The following is a 27,566-nucleotide window of genomic DNA, read 5'->3' on the forward strand; positions in this document are numbered from 1 at the left end:
TTACAGGTCCTCGGCCTTATGGCATCCACTCTGGAGGTGATACCATGGGCACAGGCTCATGAGACCACTACAACGTGTCCTCCTATCTCAGTGGAGCCCACGATCACAGAACTAAACCACCCACCTACCTCTACCAGCCAGAGTGCAGAATCAGATACCGTGGTGGTTGCAGTCCAGCCACTTGAGCCGGGGGTCAAGAATGTCCTCCCCAACCTGGACCCTGCTCACAACAGATGCCAGCCTGAACGGATGGGGAGCGCATTGCGAAGAACTCACCGCCCAAGGGCGGTGGAACATAAACCGACTAGAGGCACGGACAGTCAGGCTAGCGTGCCTGCGATTTGCCTACAGACTTCGCAACAGAGCGGTCAGTGGCATACATCAACCGACAGGGTGGAACCAGAAGCCTACAGGTATCCCTAGAAATAGCCCCCTGATGACTTGGGCGGAAGCAAATCTCCAGGACATCTCCACCGTCCACATCGCTGGGAAGGACAACACCACGGCAGACTTCCTCAGCAGAGAGAGCCTAAATCCAGGGGAATGGCAGCTGTCGCCCACAGCTTTCCAGATCATGGATCAGTGGGGGACGCCGGGCATGGACCTACTAGCGGACAGGTCCAACGCTCAAGTTCACAAATATTTCAGCCACAGGCAGGATCCTCTATCCCAGGGGATCGATGCCCTGGTACAGCCATGGCCTCAGGAGATCCTACTATATGCCTTTTCTCCATGGCCCCTGCTGGGTGCCATTATACACAAGATACAGAGGCCTAGTTCTTCTAGTGGCCCCAGACTGGCCAAGAAGACCCTGGTACGCAGACATGAGAAGACTACTGGCAGGGAATCCACTTCCCCTGCCTCCACACAGACCTGCTGCAGCAAGGTCCCATCCTCCACGAGGATCCAGCTCAATTCTCTTATGGTCTGGCCCTTGAGAGGGCTAGACTGAAGAAAAGAGGATACTCGGGGCCGGTAATAGACACATTCCTACGAGCACACAAGTTCTCCACATCCCTAACATATATAAGGATCTGGAGGGTATTTGAAGCCTGGTGCGAACTCACGACACCAATCCACATGCCGCTAAGATCCCTATCATTTTGGATTTCCTGCAAGATGGACTTCAGAAGGGTCTGTCCCTCAGTTCCATCAAAGTTCAAGTGGCAGCGCTGTCCTGCTATGGTCCCTGGAGGGACGGCAACAGCATTGCCACACATCCAGACGTTTCATGAAAGGAGTCAAACACATTCGTCCACCACTGAAGTGGCCAGTGCCCCTGTGGAACCTCAACCTAGTGTTGGAATTTCTAGCAAGATCAGCCTTGCTGGCTGTAAGTTCAGCACGCCACATCTCAGAACTGCAAGCACTGTCCTGCCCTGATCCGTTTCTCAGAATCACTCCGGAGGCTATCCATCTTCGCACGGTTCCTTCCTTCTTACCCAAAGTAGTCTCACAATTTCACCTCAACCAAACCATATCCTTGTCAACCACGGAAGGTTTGAAGTCAGAAGGTCGAATACTGCGCCATCTCGACATTGGCAGGTTGCTGTCCAGATACTTGGAAATGTCAGAAGCAGTATGAAAGACAGACCACCTGTTCATCCTTCACAGCGGGAAGAAGCAAGGGGAAGCGGCCTCACGGCCACCAATCGCCCGCTGGATCAAAGAAGTTATCAAGGCAGCCTACATAGAGGCAGGAAAACCACCACCTCTACAGGTCAAGGCACACTCTACCAGAGCGCAATCGACCTCTTGGGCAGAAACTAGGATGCTGTCGCCTGCAGAGATATGTAAAGCACCGACGTGGTCCTCCCTCCATACCTTCTCCAGATTCTACCGGCTGGATGTCAGCCCAGGGAGGACACAGCATTCGCGAGGGCTATCCTGAATGGACCTCAGGCAGCCTCCCGCCCAGTCCGGGAGTAGCTTTTGTACATCCCACTTGTTGAGTCCATCTGCTACACGCTAGGAAATGTTGAGATTACTTACCTGATAATCTCCTTTTCCTTAGTGTATGCAGATGGACTCAGCATCCCGCCCAGCTGCCGGTATACATGGGGATTCGCCGACTCACAGTAAGCCATGTTTGCTTCTATAGGGCTCCCACCCTGCAGGGTGTCGACGCCTTCCGGTTGACAACACTGGCAGTCTCCAGCTTCTATCAATCGGTATGGGTAATCCTGTTCATTTAATCGATCGGTCAGTCACACATATATCCATAAAAGCTTTTGCAAGGAAGATTACTGAGTTGCTGCACTTCCTGTGGGGGTATATGTACCCATGCTGACGTCAGATCAGTCTCCAACTGCTAGCACGAGCACACTATACCCACTTTGAGTCCATCTGCATACACTAAGGAAAAAGGAGATCAGGTAAGTAATCTCAACATTTTTCAGAATAACTACTTGTGAATTCTAGTCAGAATACTGGATGTTAATGTAATAAACCTTATGAAGGAATGCAGGTTCTGTCCTTTTGCTTGTTTCTCTCAAATCCTCTGGCTTTTGCTTGGGATGGTGATAGAAAAGCTTAGTACATTTAAAAATGTTTCTTAGCTTATTATAGAACACTGGCAGGCTGTGGTCAGCACAGGAGCCTGTAAGGATTGAAGTCAGCAAACTTGTTAATCTTTCTCTGGGAGACATGACCCAAGAAAAGGAAACTATTGGAAAAACTAAACTCTTTTTTTTTTTTTTTTTCTTTTTCTTTAAAGCATGTCAATATGAAGAAACAAACCATAGGTAACTCTTGCAAAGCCTGTGGTTATCGTGGCATGCTTGACACACACCATAAACTCTGCACGTTCATTCTCAAAAACCCACCTGGTAAGTGAGGCATTTCTTGAGGCTAAAAACTAGTTTCATGTTGGGGGGGGGGGGGGGGTGGTGTTAAGGGATGTATATGTGGCTTTTTATTTTAAAGGTATAGTTGGGCAAATGTGTTTATGATAGTCTTGATATTTGCCACTTGCAAGCGACACTCTGTGGCAGATATTAAATTGTCTGTTCCAATTTTAGCTTGCTAAAGTAGAAAAGTCTAACCTATTCCAGTGTTCTCAACTTAATGTGAACAGCTGTTATATTGACTTTAACAAGTTTGAGTGCTAGTTAAGTAAACCATATTTTGGATTTAATTCTCTTATATCCTATATTTGAAACACCATGTAATTTAAGGTTGCATACTTGGGTAACAAACATTTTAAGCAAAACATTGAGCTCTCCAATCCTGGAAGTTGGCAGTCTGTTTAGGCATTTTTTGCTTTCTGTATAGTGGTGGTCCCTGTACGTACCAGGATCAGTCCAGACTGCTGGGTTATGCCTCCCTTTCCAGCAGATGGAGTCTGAGAAACAAACCAAACACTCCCTATATAACCTGGTGTGCCTCCTGCAATCCCCCAGTATATCTGACATAACCTGCAGTCCTGATCCTCACCATATTACTACCTCTAAGGGGTACCAGGTTTGATTTGGGGGGGGGATCTTCTATTGACTGGATCTTTCTTTCCTTTTTTTTTAATTAAAAGGATAAGATTTGGTTAGCAGCTATTGCCCCAAGGCCGTTTCCTGGAGTTACTGCTGCTGCTCGGTGAATTGGGGGAGTATTAATCAGTGGGCCAATCACTCTCCCCCCCCCCCCACCCCCATATTACCAGAGGCAAGTTATTCCTCCAAAAGGTGCTGATCCTTTTCCTTACTGGTGGGGACCTAAAAAAATGAATCACTACTTTTTCTGTTGGGTCACTGCCTACCATTGCTCCTGGGTCTCCGGACGGGGTGGATTTCTTTCGCCAGACTACCTTTTTTAAATTTTTCGTGCGCTGAAATGCTGCGCAGCTCTTGCTGTAGTGCGTGTGGGGAGTTGGCATCTCAGCTCTCGCTCGATGATCTCTGCTCCCAGGGTTGAGGGACCATTGCAGAGGCCGCATTCACAGCTTGGGGGACCACGATTGCACGCCCCAGAGCCGGCATCTGCGTCTCACAGGCAGTAACCGGCCTCCCCGCCGCATGGTTTGGCTGTGGCAACCATTTTATCTTCTCGGGAGGCAGATACAGGGCCAGATTCAGAGGGGGAGGATCCCCCACCAGATTTGAGCCCCAGCAGTCCCGGGGCCAGCAGCTCAAGACGGACCTCCCTCTGCTTTTCCTCTGGGGGGGGGTGGCCTTAAAGCGACAACATCCATTTTGTCACAATTTGTTCTGTTGCTTCATAAAGCCTACCTGGAGGCAGAGGCTGACTGGGAGGCACAGGAGACTTCTCCAGCAAAGCAATTCAGACGCGCTGAGGACAGGGGGGTCCTGCCCCTGCTGGACCCTCCATGCCCTTGGTTACTGTACAGCCAGACTCCCATATTGGATGTTGGGGATGGTAATGCTCCCCTGGAAGGAGACTATCCACAGGTGCTCCACCTGTTCTGTAAGGAGCTGGATCACTTAATTCCACTTGTTCAGGAACTGGAGATCCCGGCCCCGCAGGCAGTGTCCAATTCTACACCGGGAGATGCAGTCTTAACGGGGCTTCGTGACCCACCTCGGACACTTCCTTTGCATCCGAAGCTGTCCCAAATTTTTCCCCAGGAATGGGATGCACATGAGGCTACATTGCAAGTTAGAAGGGCCATTGAGAAGCTTTATCCCTTGCCAAATGACTTTGGAGCTTCTTAAGATCCCGAAGGTGGACTTGGCAGTCACAGCCATAGCTAAGCATACCACGATTCCCATCACAGGAGGAGCAGCCCTTAAGAATTTGCAGGATAGGAAGCTGGAAGTTTTGCTCAAGCGAATTTTTGAAGTTTCCGCCTTAGGAGTCTGGGCCGCTATGTAGCAGCCTTATGCAGAGGGCTACCCTCCGCTGGGTGCAACAGATGCTTTGTTTCTCAAACTCCTGCCAGCAGAGGTGGAGCAGGCAAACAGCATGGAATCGGCAGTTGCCTATACAGCGTATGCTCTATACGACCTTCTCCACACCTCTGCAGTTTCCGCGCAGCAGCTGCCTCATCAAAATCTGTTCCCTTTTCTTTTCCTTTAAAGGGAAAATTGTTTGACTTATCTGGAACAACTTGTTAAGGCTTTAGGGGACAAGGTTTACAAGCTTCCAGAGGATAAGCCCTGTTCGTATCTGCAGTTCGGCTCCGCTTGGGGGCCTTTCCGGGGGCAACATTGTTTTCGGTCGAGCAGGGGTGCTTCCTTTGCCAATCAACAACTGGCTGTGAGTATATCATCGCTTCTAGTTTGTAGATATGTGCTGCTCAGGAGAATACATTCAGTAAGTAGTGTGAATACAGCATACAAAAAATTTTTCAATATAAAGTGGCAATAAATTCTTGTGCTATTTCTGATGCAGAATGTTCCCTTGACAAAGGAATGGAAGGTTCAAAATCTGCAGTACTAATTTACATTGAGGCCTAGTACGATGGGTCACTTTTCACCAATAATATTGTTGCAGTAATATCTAGCGTCATCGAAAGAGGTCTATTTTGGATGGAAGTTGGTATCTAGGTCTACTATAGCGAGCCATCTGGACATAATCAGTTTTTTGAAGGGAGCCAAACAGTTGAGACCGCCGTTGCATGCGGTTTATCCCTCATGGAGTTTGAATTTGGTTCTCTGTGGTCTTTGCAGTTCTTCCTTTTAGCCTCTCAAGCGGGCAACCTTGAAGGATCTGACACTCAAAACGGTGTTGCTCGTGGCTATCTGTTCAGCCAGACAATTCTCTGAACTTCAGGCATCATCGTGCAGAGCTGTTTTTATGGATTTCTGACTCTGGTTTCGCTTCAGACCATACCCTCCTTTTTGCCTAAGGTGGTTTTGGTTGTTCACCTCAACCAGACAGAGCTGCCGGCCTTTACAGGACTGGATAAAACTTCACCTCCGTACCAGGAGCTGCGGCGGTTGAATGTTCGTCTCTTGCAGTACTTAGAGGTGACAAATCCTTTCTGTATTTCTGACCATTTGTTTCTTATGGAGTGGTCCAAAGAAGGGGTCTAAGGCTTCTAAGACTACTATTGCGTGCTGGTTGAAGGAGGCTATCGCCTCTCCTTACATGTGTCACGGGAAACAGTACCAATCTGTCTTAAAGCGCATTTCATCAGGTCGCAAGCCGCTTCCTGGGTAGAAAGCAATGCGTGTCTCAGGAGATTTGCAGGGCAGCTACATGGAAATCCTTGCACACTTTTGTGAAGCATTACAGATTGGATGTCGGGGACCCACGCATGGATACCTTTGACAGTGTACTTCGAGTGGGACTTTCTAGATCCCACCCCTCTTAGGGCAGCTTGGGTACATGCCAGCAGTCTGGACTGATCTGGGGCATACAGGGAAAAGAGAATTTGGTTCTTACCTGCTAATTTTCGTTCCTGTAGTACCAAGGATCAGTCCAGACACCTGCCCATGAGTATGAGAGTCCGCTCAGCTGATTGTTCCATTTTGCGGAGTGTCTTTTCACAGTCTTAGGTGCTGATACTTTGCCATGACTGTTTTCTGGCACAGGATTTTTTTCCCTTTTCAGGTTTCTCCTTTTTGTTAATTTGGATTGATCTAGTCAATAGTTATTGAAATTTGTCATTCTACTTGGATATTCATTATACTTCTAGATATCCCATCACCATGACAGGCCCGTCTCGACATCACTAGGAAAAGATCATTCTCTGTCATTGGACCAATCTTGTGCAACGCACTACCAGACTCTCTAAGATCTATATCCAATACCAAACATTTCAAAAAAATCCCTAAAAACGCACCTATTTCAATCCGCTTTCCACATATCACATCCTAAATAACATAACCTTTTTCTCTCACCTCCCTTGATCTGACAGGAAGCTTACCTGCTCATCCCCATTTGGCAGGAACATCAGAAATTTCTTGACTCCAAAGTGAGTCAACACTTTCAGTTCAGAGCCCTCTAGCTTGGTGATGGCACCCCACACATTCACCAAGCTGATAGTGGTGGCTGCAGCTCTTCGCCAAGAGGGAATTTTGGTCCACCCATATCTGGACGATTGGTTGAAGCAAAGTCCATGGAGGAATGCAAGAAGTCAATCTGAAGAGTGATGTCCACCTTAAAGTCTCTTGGGTTATCAATATGCACAAGTCAGTTGGAGCTGACTTAGGGGCCCACTTGAACACTCAGCATCTTCATCTGAAGGTGCCCAAAGTGTGGGATTATTCATAGGTCCTGGGGTCCATGGCATCCACATTGGACTTGGTCCTGTAGGCATTCACACACATGAGACCACTGCAACATGCACTGTTAGGTAGAGTCCCTGCTCAGAGGAGTTTTGTCTTTCCTTGCCTCCGCTTTGGGGGTCCAGGTCCAGTCTCATGGTGGCCCTTCCCAATTAAGAGAAGGGGACAGATCTGGAGCCTCTGGACTAGGTGGTGGTCTCCACAGCTGGGGAGCAGTGTGCTTGGGCTGGTTGGCACAAGTTATTTGGTGACTGGAGAAGTTATGGTCCATCCAATCATCTCAAGACAAGGGCAGTCCACGCCCTGGGGTCACATGGTTCGAGTATACGGACAACACAGCAGCTGTGGCATACATCAGTCGGCAGGGCAGCATGAAGTCATGCAGTGGTGATGAGACCAGGAGACTATTTGCCTGGGCAGAGTATCTCAAAGACCTAGCCACATCACATGTAGCAGGAGTAGACAACATGCAACAGACTTCCTCAGCAGGCAGCAATTGGATGCTGGGGAATGGGAGTTGTCCCCAGAGGCATGGAACATATCTGTGCAAGGTGGGGCACGCCCCAGCTGAATCTTGACAACACTGTTCAACTCCAAAACTGAGTGATTCTTCAGTCACCAAAAGGAACTCTGTTCAGTGGGCCTTGATGCTCTGGTGTGCCTCTTGGCCCACAGGAATTCTTCTGTACACCTCTCATAGGTTTGATCCTTTTGGTGCATAGAATCAATCCCAGGACCATGATTCTAGTGGCACCAGAATGGCCACAGACGTGGTTAGCAGATCTGGTGCGACTTGCAGTGGAAAGTCCTCAGTCTGACTCGTCTTCCAGACCTGTTGGCGTCAAGATCCTCCTGATCTGAAAAGATGGGATCACATCTCACGGCTTGGCTTTTGAGAGGCAGGGACTTCAATTGAAGGGTTACCCAGAGGTCATCTCAACTCTTCAGTCCAGAAGACTGACAACCTCTGTGGCATATATTAGGGCCTGGAAACTGAAGTTTGTCTTCAGTGTCTAGATCCTCTGGCAGTGGAGGCGTTGTATGTGCTGGATTTCCTGCAGCAGGGGTTGTCAAAGGGTTTGGCTTGAAACTCCTTGTGTGCTTAGGCATGTTTTAGGGTAGGACTCTGTTCATCCAAATGGGGTCAGGTTCCTCAAAGGGGCTAAGCTGTTATGTCCTCTGGTGCGAAAGATCTGCCCAGATTGGAGTCTCAACCTAGTACTTTGTGTCCTTTGCAGACCCCCCTTTGAACCCTTGAAAGGTTACCCTGAAGGATTTGACTCTGAAAGTGGCCATTTTGGTAACTTTATTCAGCTAGAAGGATTTTGCAACTTCAGGCTCACATAGGGATCAGTTTTTGTGGATTTCTGGGAATGGAATCTCTTCCTTTGTTAAGGTGGTGTCTGCCGTTCATGTTAATCAGACAGATCTTCTAGGTTTTCTAGAGTGGTCGAAAGATTCTCCTTGGGACAGAACTATATCTTCTGCATGTCTGGAAGACACTACTTCAGTATTTGCCTTTCGTCGCTCAGATCTGTCCTTCAGTGAACTGAAGAAAGGGGACAAAGCCTCTAAGACTACCATATCCCATTGGCTTAAGGGTGCCATTTGTTTGGCATAAATTTGTAACTGACAAATTCTTGTCAGTTTGTGGGTGCATTCCACTAGAGCGCAAGCAGCTTCCCAGGCTGAGTGTCAACTGTCAGTACAGGAGATTTGTAGGGCAGCAGTGTGGTCCTCAATTTATACCTTTACCAGGTATTATCTGGATTTTGGGGCATGTCTTGTGTGTGGGTCTTTCAGGGGCACACCTGGTTTAGGACTGCTTAGGTGCATCCCACTGGTCTGGACTGATCTGGGTATGTTTAGGAAAAACTTGGTTCTTACCTGCTAATTGTCATTCCTGTAATACCACATCAGTCCAGAGGGCGTGGCCGCCCCCCCCCCCCCCCCCCCCCCCCCCCCCCCCAAGTTTGATGCCGAAAGATTTTTCTGCCAAGATTTGCTGTTCAATAAAGAATTTTTCTCTTAGAAGGCAGTTAGGGGGATTCACTTGTTTTGTTTGGTTCTTGACTAATAAGGTTTATAGTTAAGGGGTATCCACCCTTTAGTTCCCTATGTCTGTGTGAAGGGTTTTCTAAAGTATCTTGGCTTGGGTACAGGTTAATACGGAGGTCCTGCAGGTGGCACTCAGTTAAGGAGCAGTGCCTCAAAGGTTTTTGTTTTGACTCCATCTGCTAGAAGGGATGAATAACCCCCACAGGCTGCATCTTGGGCAGAGTTTCGACTTAGAGCTTGGTGTGGTCTTCCTAGCATACCTTTTCCAAACAATATTTGCTGGATGCTAAGATTCAGGAGGATGTCTTGATGAGAACAGCATTGATAGGCAGCCTCCCTCCCACCCTTCTGGGGAATAGCTTTGGTACATCCCACTTGTGTCAATCAGCCTGCCTGAATGAAAAGATGTGAAATTACTACTTACCTGAAACTTCCTTTCCTCAGGGACAGGTAGGCCAGTCCACACTCCTGCCCTGGGCTGCTATACTCTGGGTGTAGTAGACCCTTTTTGTGGGGTTGTCTTCAGATGCAGGGTAGAGGCCACAGTGACTCATTTAGGATCTGGTAATCTTGAGTTTTGTTCACCTCTTTACTTCCTTTGTCAAGTACCTCTTGTTTTCACATAGATAAGCAGCTGAATTAGCCATGCTGTCTGGGTACGTCTTCTGTGCCACTAGGTGGCAGAGCTCTCTAAGTATAGCAGTCTTTCAGCCGGGTGCTCCCTCTTATATCCTCTGATTCACCTCAGGCTCCTCAGTCAGTTTTTTTCCACACGGCAGTTGGCACACGGAGCTCTGCTCTCCTATGAGAAACTTTTCTGAAATAAAAAAAAAGGAAAAACCAGTGAATAATCTTCAAACAGCAGATTGAAGAATGCCACGTCCTGATTTCAATTTTGCTTTTGTGGCAAAATTTGTCAGCCACTGATAGCCACAAGTCCTGTTGTTGTGTCTGGGACCTTCCCACGACAAAATTAATTGTGCAGACTGCAGGTGCATGTCCCCACGTGCCCAGCATCAACAGGCAACAAAAATACAGGACCTTCGATCCAAGACTTCAGGTTCCTGTGCACCTTCTGAGGCTTCAGTAAGGTCATCACCAAGACCAAAAAAGGAAAAGGTCTCTGAGGAGAACTTCCTCAGTTGAGCCCCCCCAGGTCAGAGCACCCACCATTGCTTACCTGCAAAAAACCGGGGCATGGTGCCTGGGATGCATCGGTGGGATCACCGGACTAGATGCATCAATGGCCAGCAGTCAAAACACATTGTGACGGCTAAAAAAAAAAGCATCGACACAGCAAAAGATGTTCACTGCATCACTGACACAACAAATCTACCACAGACACATGAACACACGATTATTCCTGTCTGAACATCTCATAATAGGTATGTTGTAGACACATACAGATGCAAATTCCGCACAAACACCATTCGGGCCATAAGAGGCGAAGAGAAGTATCTCATCTTACAAATTTAGAATCTGATCCAGAGTGTGTGCCTCCTCATCTCACCCACATCTTCTACCTCTCCTGTAACAGTATCTGAGTCTATAATTTCCATTGGGGCATCAAGTCCAGGCTAATCTCAACCCACTCCAGGGAATGGTTCAGAAGAGGTAATCCCCTTTCCTCTGCCGCCAAGTGCGGAACCAACACCGGTACCATCCACTTTGGGTCTCGCTACTCAGGCCATGACTGAAATTACCAACATCCTGTCTCAGTTTCTACAGTCAGTAGAAAATTCAAACCCAGCCTACCAACTTACCAACAGTTCCAGTGGCTTCTGTCACACCAGGTCCAGCACCCAAGGTTCATTCAATGCCACACTCATCCCCAATTGAATACAATACAGATACCTCTGCAGACACTTCCATGAGACCTGGCAGAGATACCTGTCTTCACCCCCAAAAGATTTCTAATGCTCAATTTATAGAGAAGGTTGGTAAACTTCTAAATGTAGAAACCAGGAAATTGCTTGACCTATGTCAGGAAATGATGGGCATACTGAAGATTTTTAATGCCCCCACAGAGCTAGTAGCCCCTTCCACAGCATTCTTTTCTAACACAGCTGATGGAGAAATCCTGGAACACTCCACTGTCCACGCTTCCAACATCCAGGAAAATTCTTATAAAATAAGATGAAAGATTCTCCCTTTCATACTTCTCAGCTTCCACATAACTGTCATTGAGTCAGTGATGCAGAAAGCACAAAAATCCTGTATTCATGCGAATACACCACCTCACAAAGACCATAAACTGGATGAATTTGCAAAGAAATCCTTTAATTCAGCAATGTTAAACATGCAAATTCAGAATCACCAATTTTATATTACTCAGTACCTGTTTGACAATTTACAGGCACTTAAATCTCCAGTTTTCCAGATATGGCTTTGCCTCCTCAATATCACAGCATGGAGGAAGACTAAGGCACTCGTTGAGAACAGTCTGAGGGGTTTGACATCTCATCCAGAGGTTCAGCAAACTCTTTGGCTGCACATAGTCTCACATGGCTTCGATCCAGCACCATACGAGACTATGTCCATGACAAATTAACGAATTTGCCATGTCGTCCAGACAACCTTTTCGGAGCTAAAGTCGCAAACTATCTAAGCTTAAGGAACAGACTGCTATCCTCCTTAACATGACCACATCAACCATCTACTTCAAGATGGCAATATACTTTTACAGGGTCATACTGAAGACCACCCTTTAAGTCCTATAAACCGCAGCCATACAAACCTGCAGCCCCTTGCCAAAGAGCAAGGGCTTCTCGCCCACCTAAACAGGCTGACCCTCAGCCCACCAAAACTCAAACTGGTTTTTAAAAATGATCCCATCACCCCACAGTAGGAGGCAGATTATCAAACTTTCTTCCCACCTGGTCTCATATCACATCAGACCAGTGGGTATTATCAGTCATAGCCCACAGATAACAATCTTCATTTCTCATCCCTTCCACATTGGGTTACACAAAAACAATTAACATCTCACAAAGAACCTCTACTGAAATTCAGAATCTTCTACAGAACTGCATTCAGAGGTTATCTTCCCAACAATTCAATCTGGGATTCTACTCCCAATATTTCCTAATTTCCAAGAAATCAGGAGGACTGCATCAGATATTGATCTCCATTCCCTGAAACATCTCTACAGGGAGAAATTCAAAATGACTTCTCTCAAATTCATCCTTCCCTTTCTTCAACCAAAGGATTGGATGTGCTCCCTGGACTTAAAGGATGCCTATGCACCCCAGTTCCTGGTGCTACCTATGTTTCCAGGCAGACAATCAACATTATTAATAGAAGGTTCTCCCATTTGGCCTCTCCCCTGCCCCCAGAGTATTCAAGTGTTTAGCAATGGCAGTGGCCCACCTTGGTGAGGGGGTGCAAATCTTTCCTTATCTGGACGACTGGCTCCTAGTAACCTCCAATCAGACCCTGTTACGGACCAATCTCCTATGAACTATTTCTTGCCTAGACAATCTAGGCCTTTTCAATTACAAAAAATCACATCTGCAGCCCACTCAAGTCTACAATTCATAGGGGCCATCATTGATATGATACAGGACAAGGCTTTCCTTCCCCATCCGAGAGCAGTGGCTCTCTACTCTGGCTACAGATCTCCTTTAGACTTCGATAACATCAACTCACCATATTCTAACCCTTCTTGGCCATATGGCAGCCTCCATATAGGTGGTCCTTCATACACGACTCCACATGCATCACCTTCAACGGGGACTGAAACCAATGGAATCAGTTCCTCCATCCACTATCCACTCTCTCTCATTACCATGACACACAGTATGAAAACAGATCTTCAGTGGTGGATTTGTCAGTCAACACTGCAGACGGGTGCCATTGAGACCATTACGACGTCTAATACTCACCACAGATGCCTCCCCCCAAGGGTTGGGGAGCTCATCTAGATCAAGTGACAATTCAGGGTTTATGGTCAACATTCAACCTACTGGAGCTCAAAGCAGTCAAACACCGTTCAAGCTTTCGAAGAATCTCTTCGAGGGAAGATAAGTCATGATTCTCACAGACAACAGTCACAATGTTTTACATAAGGAAGGCGGGTCCAGTTCTTGGAACCTCTGCAAGGAGACATGAGTTACTGGAATGGGCTCATCAAAGATCAATATCTCTTCAAGCAACTTATCTGCCTGGGGTTTAGAACTCCAGGGCAGACAAAATCAGCAGGATGTCATTCTCACGAATGGCAGTTGGGATAGGGAAGTAACTCTCCACCTATTCACGATTTGGGGTCACCCCCTCCATCGACCTTTTTTGCAACAGAAAAAAAACACACAGCTGGAAAACTTCTGTCCAGTATACCCCAGCTTGAAAAGAATCGTGTCTAATGCCTTTCTCGTGAGTTGGTCTCACAACCTACTGTATGCATTTCCACCAATACTTCTCATCTCCTGTACCATACAGAGATGCATCGAAGACTAAGCAGATTTGATCTTAATAGCACCAGCTTGGGCAAGACAACCATGGTACAGTTATCTAGTTAATCTATTGATATGCAACCCCATTCCCCTGGGAAACAGCCCTCTGCTTCTAACCCAGGACAACAGGTCTCTCCTTCATCCTCTTCATTTATCCCTCCATCTCACAGCCTGGAGGTTGAACAGATCACATACAACACCTAGATATTTCTCCTGCTCTTCAAGAGATCTTAGTATCCTCGAGAGCCTTCCATTCAACTCAGTTACAAAACAGTGGTCTCGCTATGCTTCTTGGTGTTCAACAGAAACAGATCCGTTCACTTGCTCACCTGAACAGCTTCTTTCATGCCTCCATTTACTTTATAATGGACTGGCAACTTCCTCACTGAGTTAATCTAAGCACTATTGCAGCTTACTATACTTACCTTAATGGAGAACCTATTTTGTCACTTTAGTCTCCAGATTCATGAAAGGAGTGTTACGCTTATGCCCTCCTCCATTGCAAAAACTACCAGTACCATGGGACATTAACATGGTCATTGAACTAATGCTTCTCCCCCCCCCCCCCCCCCCCCCCCCCCCCGAACCATTGGACACCTGTCACCTTTGATACCTTTCATGGAAAGTACTTTTCCTAGTTGTGTGAACTGCAAGCACTAGTCCACTACCCACCTTATCTTCAATTTCACCATGACAAAGGTGACTCTTCGAACTCTCCCAAAATTCCTACCAAAGGTTATTTCCAGTTTTCACATTAACCAGACCATAACCTTACCAACTTTTCATCCAAAACCTATTGAAAATGACAACTCCATACTTTGTGATCTTTGTTAACAAAAATGAATACAGTTCGAAATCCACATGGAAAGCGTTAGTTACCGGACAGCCTTGTGCATTCGGGTTGAAAAAGTTGCGAAGGTTGGTTAGGTGAAGTAGTGCGCTGCTTGTAATAAGCCAGTGCATGTTTACAGACCAATCTTTCCTCCTATCCAAAAGCACACCAAGTTCGTGCACTAGCAGCTTCTATGGCACATCTTCATGAAGTTCCCATAGATATTTGCAAAGTTGCAACTTTGTCATCTCTGCATACTTTCACATCCCATTACTGTTTGGACAAACAAACTGTGGATGATGCAGTAATGGGTAGGACTATCCTACAGAAGAGCACATGTTAATCGCATATACAGCCTTCATAGGAACTGTCCACCTAACAACTTTGTATTGAGCTAATTACCAATCAAACTACATCATAGTTCAATACTTCAGCAGGGGACTCCATGCCACCTAGTGGCATGGAAGATGTACCCAGACAGCATGGCTAATTCATCTGCTATCTACGGAAAACAGTTTACGGTAAGCAAACTTGCTCTTCTACTTAGAGTAAAACTTTTTATTCTCTAGAGGGAAGTTGAATGTTTAGTTGAAGATTGTTTACTTGCCCTGTTAGCTTTTCCAAGAATACTGGCAGGCTGATGTCAGTGCAGGTGTATAAGTGTAACAGACCTACTGATGTAATGTCAATCTCCATCTGCTGTTTGGAGTTCATAATCCACTAATGTAGACTGGCCTACCTTTCCCAGAGGGGAAAATTATGAGGTAAGAAGCAATTTCACATTCTGACACATAGGGAGTTGTAGCTTCTGGGGCCTAGGATTGATAGCTAGGTAAAATTAAGCAATCTAAAAACTAGCTAGCTTTTATTCTCTAACTGCCATTTGAACCACCCAGAATTTGAGTAACTAAACTTCACTGTTCAGTACCAGTACACTTTCAGATGGCTTTGAAAATGTACTTCATAAGGTTTTCTCACTGAAAGCTGGTTGCATTTTATTGCACAACCTTCTAAAGTTAAACCTGTTTTTGGTTCACTTTCTAGAGAATAGTGACAGTACAGGAAAGAAAGACAAAGAGAAGAAAAACAGAAAGGGTAAAGAAAAAGAGAATGGTTCAGTGTCTAGTAATGATGCAGCACCCCTGAATGAGATCAGCCCTCCATGTGTGGTTAACAAAGAGGTAAGTAGCTAGAGGAATCTGGCTAGTATTTCTACTTCATAATGAGACTCCTTTCTTTTGAAAAACAAATGGAGGCAACTAAACCTATTTAGTGGCATCTGAGGTAGAATGTGGCTCCTAAAATGCATAGTGAGTAAACTGAAAAGGTTCTAATCCCTGCTGCTGTAGTATTGGTACTCAAAAGGTGGTGCCTGCATGTGTAATACAGATGTATTTAAAGAATATTTAAGTTTGAGGAGCTTTGTCATGCTTAGTGACATGAATCAGACTATGAAGATGTTTGGATTTTGGTTTTAATTTGCTTTTTGAATAAAATTGACCTAAAGCCAGGTACAATGACAGATTTTGATTCAATTTTTTCTTTATCCTAATTTGAGTAGATATCCCAAATGTATGAAAGCCCAGTAGACCACAAACATATCTAGTTTTCATGATATGCATATGTGCAAACAATGCATGCAAATATCTTGCACATCTGATATTGTGGATATTATGAAAAACAAACCTGTTGGCACTCCAGGACTAGAGTTGCCTATCCTTGTGGTACATGAGAATACTAATTCCCAGGGCAAGCAGGATGGTAGTCCTCACATGTGGGTGACATCACTGGACAGAGCCTCATCACAGAACTTTCTGTCAGTTTCTAGAACTTTTGACTGGCACATTGAGCATGCCATAATCCCTGTAGCCACAGGCATCTCCCTTCAGTCTTTTTTCAGCTCTGCAGTTTGCCTCATGGATAGGAACTCTGAGTACTCTCAATTTTCCTCAAACCTTGAAGATTACTTCAAGTTCCCTCAGGGGGTCTCCCATCACGATACTGTTTCATCACTTGGTGAGTAAAGATTTACTATCCCTACCTTTTTTTGGTGTCCACAGACCATCGACTGTTTTTTGGGCCTCAACCTCTGCCATCATGGCAACAGGTTTCAGAAAATGTCCAGCGTGCCCTTGTCCCATGTGTATTACCAACACATGTCTGAGTGCTGTGCCTCTGCTCATCACACGATGTTTCTCACTGCCCAAGTTGTGCCCAGATGACTCCAAAGGGAAGGCAGGTTTACCTCAAGATGGAGACCCTGTTTAAAATCAAATTGACTCCATCGACATCCATCTAATTGTCACCGGCAGGAACATCGAAGAAATTAGTCGTCAAACCTCACCAGGGCAGCGGTGACATCTTTCAGACTCAGTCTAAAGCATCCATATCTTCCTCAGTGCCGGAGAAAGACTGAACTGAGCACAGAGGGAAGCGCCAGCACGGACACCGCATCTGCCTTGGTTATTGAGCTAACTGCGAAGAGGACAAGGTTTTGGGCTTTTAACCCCCTCTCCACCCGAGAAACCAAGGCAATCACCACAGATATCGGTGCAGAGTACTGAGCCCCCACAAGTCCCTGTGGAGGTGCCATAGTTCCTAGCCTGCCACCCCCTGTAGCTGTGATATCTACACCAGCTTTCAGGGAGGAACTGGATTTCATCTGCCAGGCAGTGCTCGATGCTCTCAGACTTACAGCCATCGATGCCGGCCCCCCATACAGACACCAGAGCCATCTATGTTTACACAGTTGCAAACCAGACTGGATACACTCATCTGTGCCCTTCCAACACAACTTGGGCCACCAATGCCAAAGTAACCTGCAAAGTCTCTGAAAGTCCAGATTCCCATTCCAGGATCCTCAGACAAAGGCACTGACTCCAGTCCCCTTTCAACACCAATTCCGCTGATGCCTGGTCCATCAGGGCTCTCAGGATAGAGAGGCCCACGTTTCTCCTTCGTACTGCCAAAACCCACGTCTGTGCCATCAAAGGATCCATTGGTGCCAACATGTCTTACCGTACCAACCATCTTCCCTCCCTCAGGATCTTGACTAGACATTTTCTGATACACAGGATGACACTGACACATCCACAGAGCACATCTTATCAGAACAATCTCCCCCAGAAGATCTCTCCTTTGCTAATTTTGTAAGGGAGAGGTCAGACGATCCCCTTTGACCTGATTAGAGGACACATGCCATAACATTGGAAGTTCTCCAATTTGATTTGAAAAGTTATGGCTATCCCTGTCCACAAAGTGCTAGTGTATCTCTCACATCGTCTCTGGGAGCATCCTTGTACTGTCTAGCCAGTGAATAAGAGGACAGATGCAACTTACCTGGTCCAACATATTCCTGGATTCCAAATACCTCATCAGTTGGTGGTAGGTGAGTCCACACAGAAGGCCAGAATATTTTGACATCCCAAAGACCAAAACATTTTTTATCCCAGGACAAGCAGGATGCTAGTCCTCACATATGGGTGACGACATTCACGGAGCCCTAATGCAGGAAAACTTCTGGCAAAGTTTCTAGAAGCTTTTAACTGGCAGCCTGGGGCTACTGAGCATGCCCGGCATGCCATGATATTCCCTGCCACAGGGGTCTCACTTCAGTCTTCTTTTTTCCACGCTGCTAACTACATCGCGGTTCACAGGAGCCCTGTGAGGTTCTCCTCACAACTAGAAAAAAATTAGTGTAAAATTTGCCCTTTACGGGTCTCATTCGCTTTGTCACCAGCTGGTGACGAATATATTTTTCGCTAAAGAAAATACCTATTTTTCATCGGATGTCGACGGAAAAGATTTCAGGCTTCAAAAAGTGCCCAGCCTGCAACCGAACAATGTCCATAACGGACCCGCATGCTGAATGCGTTCGGTGCCTTGGCGGAGACCATGACATCGCGGCCTGTTCAAAATGCCAGGAAATGACAGTAAAAGGCAGGAAACTCCACCAAGAAAAAATGGCACATTTTCCAGATTCAAGCAGGGCCGTCTCCGACTTCCACAAAATCATCGCCGGTAGGCCTCACAAAGATACTGATCAAGAAGACTTCCGGAGGGTTCAGGGGATGCCTCCTCTCCAACACCCTCCGCATCATCAACAAGGTCTGTATCTGAGTCACGTTCAAAGCATAAACACAGACGGCACGATCCATTCCGCTGCCGGAGGAAACCGATCCCTAAGAAGCAAAAGATTTCATCCACTTCCGTGACACTGTTCCGGAATCGATACCATCGACATCGCAGCAAGTATCAACTTCGATTACTGACTTGACTGCTTTAATCAGTCACCGATGCCCTGCAGCATCAAATTCCAGCGTCATCACTGATGCCGACCACCATGTCGATGCCGGCAGAATCGCCAATGTCTTTAACTTCGATTCCGGCTTCACAGCCGATGCCGGCGACTCCATCGACAATGCCAATACTGCATTCGATGCCAGCAATGACTTCGATTCCGCTGATGACGTCTTCGATACAAGAACCATCGATGACATCGATTCCTTCACAAAGTCCGATGCCCACGATGATTCCTAGGCCAATTTCATCTGATTCCAATATCTATGTTCACCTTCAATACCTCATCGATTCCACCTACTGCACAATCGATGTCTCTCTACACAATGGCACCATCTAAAGCACCTGTGCCAAGAAAAACACCTTTAGCTCAAAAGTAATCGGGGAAAATTTAAACACTCTTCATTTACAGCTCCAGACACTTCTACTTCTGAAGCACAATTACATAGCATCCTCACTAAGAGGTATCACGATCTCCTAGCCTCATTGCCCATAGCACCTGGTCAAGAAGAAGACAGAGTATTCACCAGATCCTCAAGATCCCTTACAAGGACCTTCAGGAGTTCCTCCACCTCAAAGGCCAGAACCTCCACAGTACCATCTTCCTATGTCAGATACTTGGTCAGACTCAGAATCTGAGCATTCCTCAGATTTCTTGTCTGAGACTTCTCCACCTCAAGCCAAAAAACAATCACCTCCAGAGGACCTTTCATTTTCCTCTTTTATTCAGGAAATGTCTGAGTCCATACCCTTCCAACTCCAGGCTGAAAGAGATGAGAGGCAACAAACACTTGAAATACTGCAATTTGTGGATCCTCCTAAGCACAATCTAGCCATTCCAGTGCATGAAGTTCTTTTACAGCTTCAACAGAGGATATGGGAACATCCATGCACAACCCCTGCTGTAAACAGAAGAGTAGACTCTACTTATCTCGTTCAAGCAGCCCCAGGATTTGAAAAACCTCAACTCCCTCACAACTCCCTGGTTGTAGAATCTGCTCAGAAAAAATCCCGCAGATCCAAGACTCATGCCTCAATCCCTCCAGGAAAAGACAGTAGATTTTTAGATTTAATGGGAAGAAAAATCTACCAGGGAGCTATGCTCAACTCTAAAATTGCTGCATATCAGCTTTACATGACGCAGCACCAGAGGAATCTCTGGAAACAAATTGAAGAGTTTCTACCATCTGCCTCAGCAACAGGAGGCAGCACAGCAAATCATCCAAAAAGGGCTAGATGCAGGAAAGCATGAGGTAAGGGCAGCCTATGATGCTTTCGAAACATCTAGAACAGCTGCATCCGGCATCAGTGCGAGAAGGTGGGCCTGGCTAAAGGCCCACCTTGTCCAGGACAAATTAGTAGACCTACCTTGTCAAGGGGATAATTTGTTTGGCACCAAGGTGCAGGATGCCGTTGCCCAGCTTCGAGAACATTCGGAGACATTGAAACTACTTTCAACCTTACCTCATGACACTACAACTCATACAACTCGCAGACCACCACGTAGAGAGGCTAAACGTCCCTTCTATTGACCAAAGAGGTACTATCCTCCGGCCTCTAGGTCAAGACCGCCAAGGTCTCAACAAAGACCACAACAGAGGAGACAACTGTCTGCAAGGCCACAGCCACCTCCTCAAACAGGTTCCACCTCGGGCTTTTGAAATAAGTTTCAGAGCACAAAGCCAGTTACCCAATCCTTATCCCAACTTCCCAGTTGGGAGGGAGAATTTCCCATTTCTACAAAGAATGGACAAACATTACAATCGATCATTGGGTCCTGTCCATAATTCATCAAGGCTACTGCCTAGACTTCTTATCTCTCCCTCAGGAGTTTCCACCACAAAACTCCCATCTCAATCACATACCTCAGTTACAAACAGAATTATCTGCTCTTCTAAAAGCAAAAGCTGTGGAACACGTACCACACGCTCAGAAGGGAAGAGGATTCTATTCCCGGTATTTCCTAATTCCAAAGAAAACCGGAGGCCTGCGTCCCATTCTAGATTTGAGAAATCTCAACAAATTCCTAAGGAAAAAAATTCAGGATGGTTTTGCTAGGCACCATGCTTCCTCTCATACAAAAGGGAGATTGGCTTTGTTCTCTGGATCTTCAAGATGCATACACACATTCCTATATTCCCGCCTCATCGCAAGTATCTGCGATTCACAGTAGGACATCAGCATTTCCAATACCGAGTGTTACCATTCGGCCTGGCTTCAGCTCCCAGAGTATTTACCAAATGCCTGGCAGTGATAGCGGGACATTTGCACAAACAAGGTGTTCATGTCTTTCCTTATCTTGACGATTGGCTAATCAAAAGTCAATCACAACAAGGAGCAGTAAATTCTCTGCATTACACAAAGTTACTCCACAAGCTTGGATTCCTCATCAACTATCAAAAATCCCACCTGAACCCTTCTCATCTACTCCAATTCATAGGAGCAGAATTAAACACAAACATTGCACAGGCTTTTCTTCCAGAAGATCGTGCAATCACACTGTCCTGGTTGGCGTACTCAATTTCCATACAGCAAGCGACAGCTCATCAGTTCCTCACCTTACTAGGCCACATGGCTTCAACAGTTCATGTCACTCCTATGAGACTTGCCATGAGGCTAACCCAATGGACTCTGCGATCACAATGGATCCAAGCCATTCAACCACTATATTATCAAATCCAAGTAACCCACCAGCTACGCTCCTCGCTACAATGGTGGACTATTTACGCAAAGGCATACGCTTCCAAAAACCAGTCCCTCAGATAACACTACAGATGCATCCACCTTGGGGTGGGGAGCTCACAAACTCTTCAAACTCAAGGAACTTGGACAAAACTCGAAGCCACATATCAAATCAATTTTCTGGAACTTCGAGCTATACGTTATGCGCTGCATGCGTTCAAGGACTGCCTTTCACACAAAACTGTGCTGATCCAAACAGACAATACGGTAACCATGTGGTACATCAACAAACAGGGAGGTACGGGCTCGTATCTCCTTTGTCAAGAAGCTGCACAAATTTGGGACTGGGCCTTGACTCACTCAATGTTCCTACAGGCTACTTATCTAGCAGGAATTCAAAATATACTAGCCGACCGTCTCTGTCGCCAGTTCCAACCACACGAGTGGTCTCTGAATCCCTCTATAGCGACCAAGATATTCCAACGTTGGGGGACATCCAACAGACCTCTTTGTGTTGCATCTGAACCACAAAGTGGACAACTTCTGTTCCCTACACAAACAGAAGAACCAGCCAGCCAAGGACGCTTTTGCTCGCCCTTGGAACTCAGGCCTACTATATGCATATCCTCCAATACTGGTGAAGTTACAACAGGACAAAGGGTCCATGATACTCATAGCCCCATATTGGCCTCGACAAGTATGGTTTCCCACACTGCTAGACCTTTCAGTAAAGGATCCAATACGCCTGGGAGTAGCTCCCAATCTCATAACTCAGGATCAGGGTTGGTTGCGCCATCCCAACCTTCAATCCCTTTCCCTGACTGCATGGATGTTGAAAGCTTAATCCTACAACCACTCAATCTTTCAACTAATGTTTCTCAAGTGCTTATAGCTTCACGCAAACCTTCCACAAGAGAATTATTCTTTCAAATGGAAACGGTTCACTTGCTGCTGCAAGCGAAACAATATTGATCCCTTCACTTGCCCCACTACCTCTCTTCTAGACTATTTGTACCATCTTTCAGACTCTGGTCTTCAAACTTCATCAGAGTACATTTGAGTGCGATCTCAGCTTATCATAAAATAGGAGATGCACCTATATCCACACAACCTCTCGTCAGTAGATTTATGAGAGGTCTAAATCACCTTAAACCACCAATTCGGCCTCCAGTCACTCAATGGGACCTGAATCTGGTTTTAACAGCTTTGATGCGTTCTCCCTTTGAACCCATTCATTCCTGTGATTTTAAATTTCTCACATGGAAGACTATCTTTCTTATAGCCATCACATCAGCTAGAAGGGTTAGTGAGTTACAAGCACTAGTCACGTATGAACCTTATACAAAGTTCCTACATGACAGAGTGGTTCTCCGAACACACCCAAAATTCCTTCCTAAGGTAGTCACGGAGTTCCACTTAAATCAATCCATAGTTCTCCCAACATTCTTTCCAAGACCTCATTCTCACCAGGGGGAAAAAGCTTTGCACACTTTGGACTGCAAACGTGCGATATCTTATCTTAATCGCACTACGTCCCTCAGAAAATCCAATCAGCTTTTTGTATCTTATGATCCAAATAAGCCAGGCAAAGCAGTGGGAAAGCATACTCTATCCAATTGGTTAGCAGATTGCATACAGTTTTGCTACGAAAAAGCAGGCCTTCCTCTCCAAGGGCGAGTAAAGGTGCATTCAGTAAGAGCAATGTCAACTTCAGCAGCACATTTCAGTTCAGTGCCAATCATTGACATCTGTAAAGCAGCAACATGGAGTTCTCTTCACACTTTTGCAGCTCATTACTGTTTGGACAAGGAAGGACGATAAGATTCAGCCTATGGACAATCTGTCTTAAAGAACTTGTTTCCAGTTTAATCCCAACTCCTTCAACCAACCTGCTACGATCTTCGGCTGCATTTCCTCAAACGCATCACTGCTACCTGCATGGACAATGACTCAGCCTCTAGCTTGCTAATCACCCATATGTGAGGACTAGCATCCTGCTTGTCCTGGGATAAAGCAAAATTGCTTACCTTGTAATAGGTGTTATCCCAGGACAGCAGGATGTAGTCCTCACAGAACCCACCCACCACCCCACGGAGTTGGGCCTTAGACTTTTATTATTTACTTTGCTAACGCTTATTGCTACATACCAGACTGAAGTGATTCCCCTGTGGCAGGGAATATCATGGCATGCCAGGCATGCTCAGTAGCCCCAGGCTGCCAGTTAAAAGCTTCTAGAAACTTTGCCAGAAGTTTTCCCACATTAGGGCTCCGTGAATGACGTCACCCATATGTGAGGACTACATCCTGCTGTCCTGGGATAACACCTATTACAAGGTAAGCAATTTTGCTTTATTTTGGGTCTCAAGATGTTTCAGGGCTCTATGCTAGTGTCACACATAGCTGCATACCAACTTTACATGGCAGTTTCAGCGAATACGCTTTCCCTCCCCCCCCCCCCCCCCCCCCCACAGCAAGATAGTCCCAACGCCATACTACAGAAAGGCCTTGAGGCTGGGAAACATGAGGTTTGTGCTGCTTACGACTCCTTTGAAAACTTCTCACTTGTCGGCAACAGGAATCAGATTTGCCATGTACCAGTGAAAACCTATTCGGAGACTAGATGCAGTAGTTCAACTAAAAGACCATAACGAGACATGTGGCGATTATCCAGTTATGTCGCTCATAAGTCCCAATCCCAAGGTCTTTTGTCTCAACTCCAATTTTAAACCAAATCATAATCCTGTTCCCCGGTCAATGGATCTTCGAGTTATCTCCCTGGTTTTCTTCAGTTGTATGATCCAAGTTTGTACTTCCTTGTTCAATGTAATGCATTCTTCGATGCACTGTTTACTGTTACAATGTAAACCGAATTGATTTGTAACTTGTTGCAAGAATATCAATATATAAAATTGTTAAAATCAATTATTAGAGGCCCCTTCCTCTGCAAGAACATCCACCAGAAGGGACCCTAAACCATTTTATCGCCCACGTAGATACTACCCACCTACATCTCGTGTGAGGCCAACCAGGCTTTCTCAGAGCACATCCTCAACAGCCTAAGACAGGCCTCAGCCACCACTACCACAACAGGTCAAGCCTCTGGATTTTGAGACCTATCCAGAGAACAGCAGTCACTCCACAGATCCAGATTTGCCAGTAGGAGGTTGAATTCACCACTTCATAATAAACTGGCTCAACATTACCACAGACCAATAGGTTATATCTATCATAACACAGGAATACAATCTAAACTTCCTCATGGTACCCCCGGACTCACCACCCAGTCCACTATGGATGCAAAAAATTACAAGTTTTCTAGTCTGAACGGTCCACCCTTCTGGGCACCAGGGCTCTGGAACCTGTTCTCCAGGCACAGCAGGGCAGAGGGGTCTACTCCCACTGATTTCTCATTCCAAAGAAATCAGGTGGCCTCCACCCCATCTTAGATCTCCACAATCTCAACAAATTTCTATGAAAAATTCAGGATGGTGTCCTTGGGCACCATGCTTCCCCATCTGCAAAAAGGAGATTGGCTCTGTTCTCTGGATCTTCAAGACTCTTATACTCACATTCCAATATTCCCATATCACCACAAGTACCTGCATTTTCTAGTGGGACATCAACACTTTCAGTACCGGGACTTGACTTGGCACCCCATATATTTACAAAGTGCCTCATAGTGGCTGCCACCCATCTTTGCAAGAAAAGCATAAGTCTTTCCTTACCTGGACGACTGGTTCATCAAGAGCCAATCCAAGCAAGGATTTCTCGATGCTCTCAAGCTCACTATCAATCTACTACACTCTTTGGGAATTCTCAACTACCAAAAATCCCACCTGACTCTCACCTCCTCACTTTCATAAGAGTAGACTTAGATACCACAGTCACAAAGGCCTTCCTGCCCAGCGACTGCACAGTCACATTGTCCAAGCTAGCTTAATCTCTGCACACACAGGTAACAGCCTCAGCCCATCAATTCCTAACATTGCTGGGCCACATGGCTTCCACAGTTCATGTCACTCCTATGACCAGGCTGGCCATGAGAATAACTCCAATGGGCTTTGAAATCTCAGTGGTTCCAAGCCACTCAACCGCTTTCATCCCAGATTCAAGTAACCCACCAGTTAAGTTTATCGCTTCTCTGGTGAACAAACAAAGCCAACTTGCTAACAGGTCTACCCTTTCAGCAACCAGTTCTGTGAGTAACTAACCAGAGATGCATCCAACTTGGGTTGGGGAGCTCATGTGAACAATCTTCAAACTCAAGTTACTTGTCACAGCTCAAAGCATAGTTTCAGATCAACTTCCTAGAGCTTCAAGCTATACATTATGCTCTATATGCATTCAAGGACTGCCTTTCACACAACTGTTCTTATACAAATAGACAACACAGTTGCAATGTGGTACTCGAACAGGCTCTTATCTCCTTTGCCAAGAAGCTGCACAGATCTGGGCCCTTGCATACTCCATGTATCTCCGGGCCACTTATCTGGCAGGCATACAGAACGTAATGGCAGATCACCTCAGCCAACAGTTCCATCCTCACGAGTGGTCTCTGGATCCTGTGGTAACAACCAGAATCTTCCAACGCTGGGGTCAACCAACATTAGACCTCTTTGCATCCAAACTGAATCACAAAGTGGACAGATTCTGCTCACTGCACAAGCAACAAACAAGTTAGCCATGGATGCTTTCGCTCGTCCCTGGAACACAGGCCTCCTATACGCGTATCCCCCGATACCGCTGATAGCCAAAACTCTCGAAGCTACAACAGGAGAAAGGGTCAATGATATACTCAGCCCTGTATTGGCCTCGACAAGTATGGCTTCCCATGCTTCTCGACCTCTATCAGAGAACCCATTCGCCTGGGCACAGTGCCCACACTCATAACTCAGCTAAGGCATGTTACACCATCCTATCCCTCACAGCCTGGATGTTGAAAGCTTAATCCTCCAACTGATGTCTCAAGTGCTTGTAGCTTCATGAAAGCCTTCCACACGAATCCTATCGTTAAGTGGAATAGACTTACCATATGGTGCATGCAAAAAGGTATCTACCCTTTTTCCTGCCCCACTCAATCTCTATTAGATTACCTCTGCCAGCTTTCAGACTCGGGTCTCAAGACTTCCTTGGTGAGGTACACCTGAGTGCCATCTCTGCATACCACAAAGGAATTGGGGATGCCCCAGTAACAGCACAACCCCTTATGTGTAGGTTTGAGGGGCCTACTGCAACTCAAGCCCCCCTCTACAGCCACCAGTCACTGAATGGGACCTAAATGTAGTACTTAACAGGCTCATGCACTCCATTTGAGCCTTTGCAAGCCTCCATGTTAAACTTCTTACATGGAAAGTTATCTTCCTAGTAGCCATTACATCTGCTCGAAGGGTTAGTGAGTTACAAGCACTTGTCACATACTCACCAGGTTCCTACATGACAGTGATCCTCCGTACTTACCCTAAATTCCTTCCCAAAGTGGTTACTGACTTCCACTTGAATCAGTCTATATAATCTTGCCCACATTTTTCCCCAAGGCCTCACTCTCACCAGGGCAAGAGTGGACTGTAAAAGTGCACTTGCATTTTACCTAGATTGCACTGCAGTCCATAGGAAATCCACCCAACTGTTTTTTTGATTAAAAACAAACTGAGTTGCAGTGGGCAAACAAACTTTCTCCAACTGGCTAGCAGAATGTATTTATTCTGCTATGAGAAAGCAGGTCTTCTCTTCAGGGACAAGTGAAGGCACACTCAGCTAAGGCAACCTCAGTAGCACACTATCATTCAGTGCAGATTGCCAAAATCTGTAGAGAGTTCTTTGCACATTACTACCTGGACAAAGGAAGTCAAAACTCTGCCTTTGGCCAGTCCGTCTTGAACTTATTTCCAGTATAATCCCAACTCCTTCCACATCAAATCTGCTGTGATTTTTCAGGTTGCCTCATTTTTCCCCAATAGTACACCAGCTGTGCCTGTTGCACAAGTTGTGCTGTCTCAAGTCACCCTGTAGCTTGATCACCCACATGTGAGGTCTAACATCCTGCTTGTCCTGGGAGAAAGC

The 27,566-nt window shown here is 46.1% G+C and overlaps 1 protein-coding gene and 1 non-coding gene across 3 annotated transcripts in view; both read left to right on the forward strand.

Moving 5' to 3' along the window:
- EIF5 (eukaryotic translation initiation factor 5) overlaps positions 1-27,566 on the forward strand; it is a 97,182-nt gene that overhangs the window by 21,585 nt on the left and 48,031 nt on the right. For both annotated transcript variants that reach the window (XM_029598011.1, XM_029598009.1), the window contains exons 6-7: positions 2,717-2,828; positions 15,570-15,706. In XM_029598011.1, coding sequence (XP_029453871.1) covers positions 2,717-2,828; positions 15,570-15,706 — 249 coding nt within the window. The remainder of the gene's footprint in view (positions 1-2,716; positions 2,829-15,569; positions 15,707-27,566) is intronic.
- LOC115091406 lies at positions 2,975-3,098 on the forward strand. Its single transcript, XR_003856708.1, has one exon. It is a non-coding gene; the product is annotated as a small nucleolar RNA SNORA28 (small nucleolar RNA).

Source organism: Rhinatrema bivittatum, chromosome 4 (assembly GCF_901001135.1).
Source record: "Rhinatrema bivittatum chromosome 4, aRhiBiv1.1, whole genome shotgun sequence".
NCBI lineage: Eukaryota > Metazoa > Chordata > Amphibia > Gymnophiona > Rhinatrematidae > Rhinatrema > Rhinatrema bivittatum.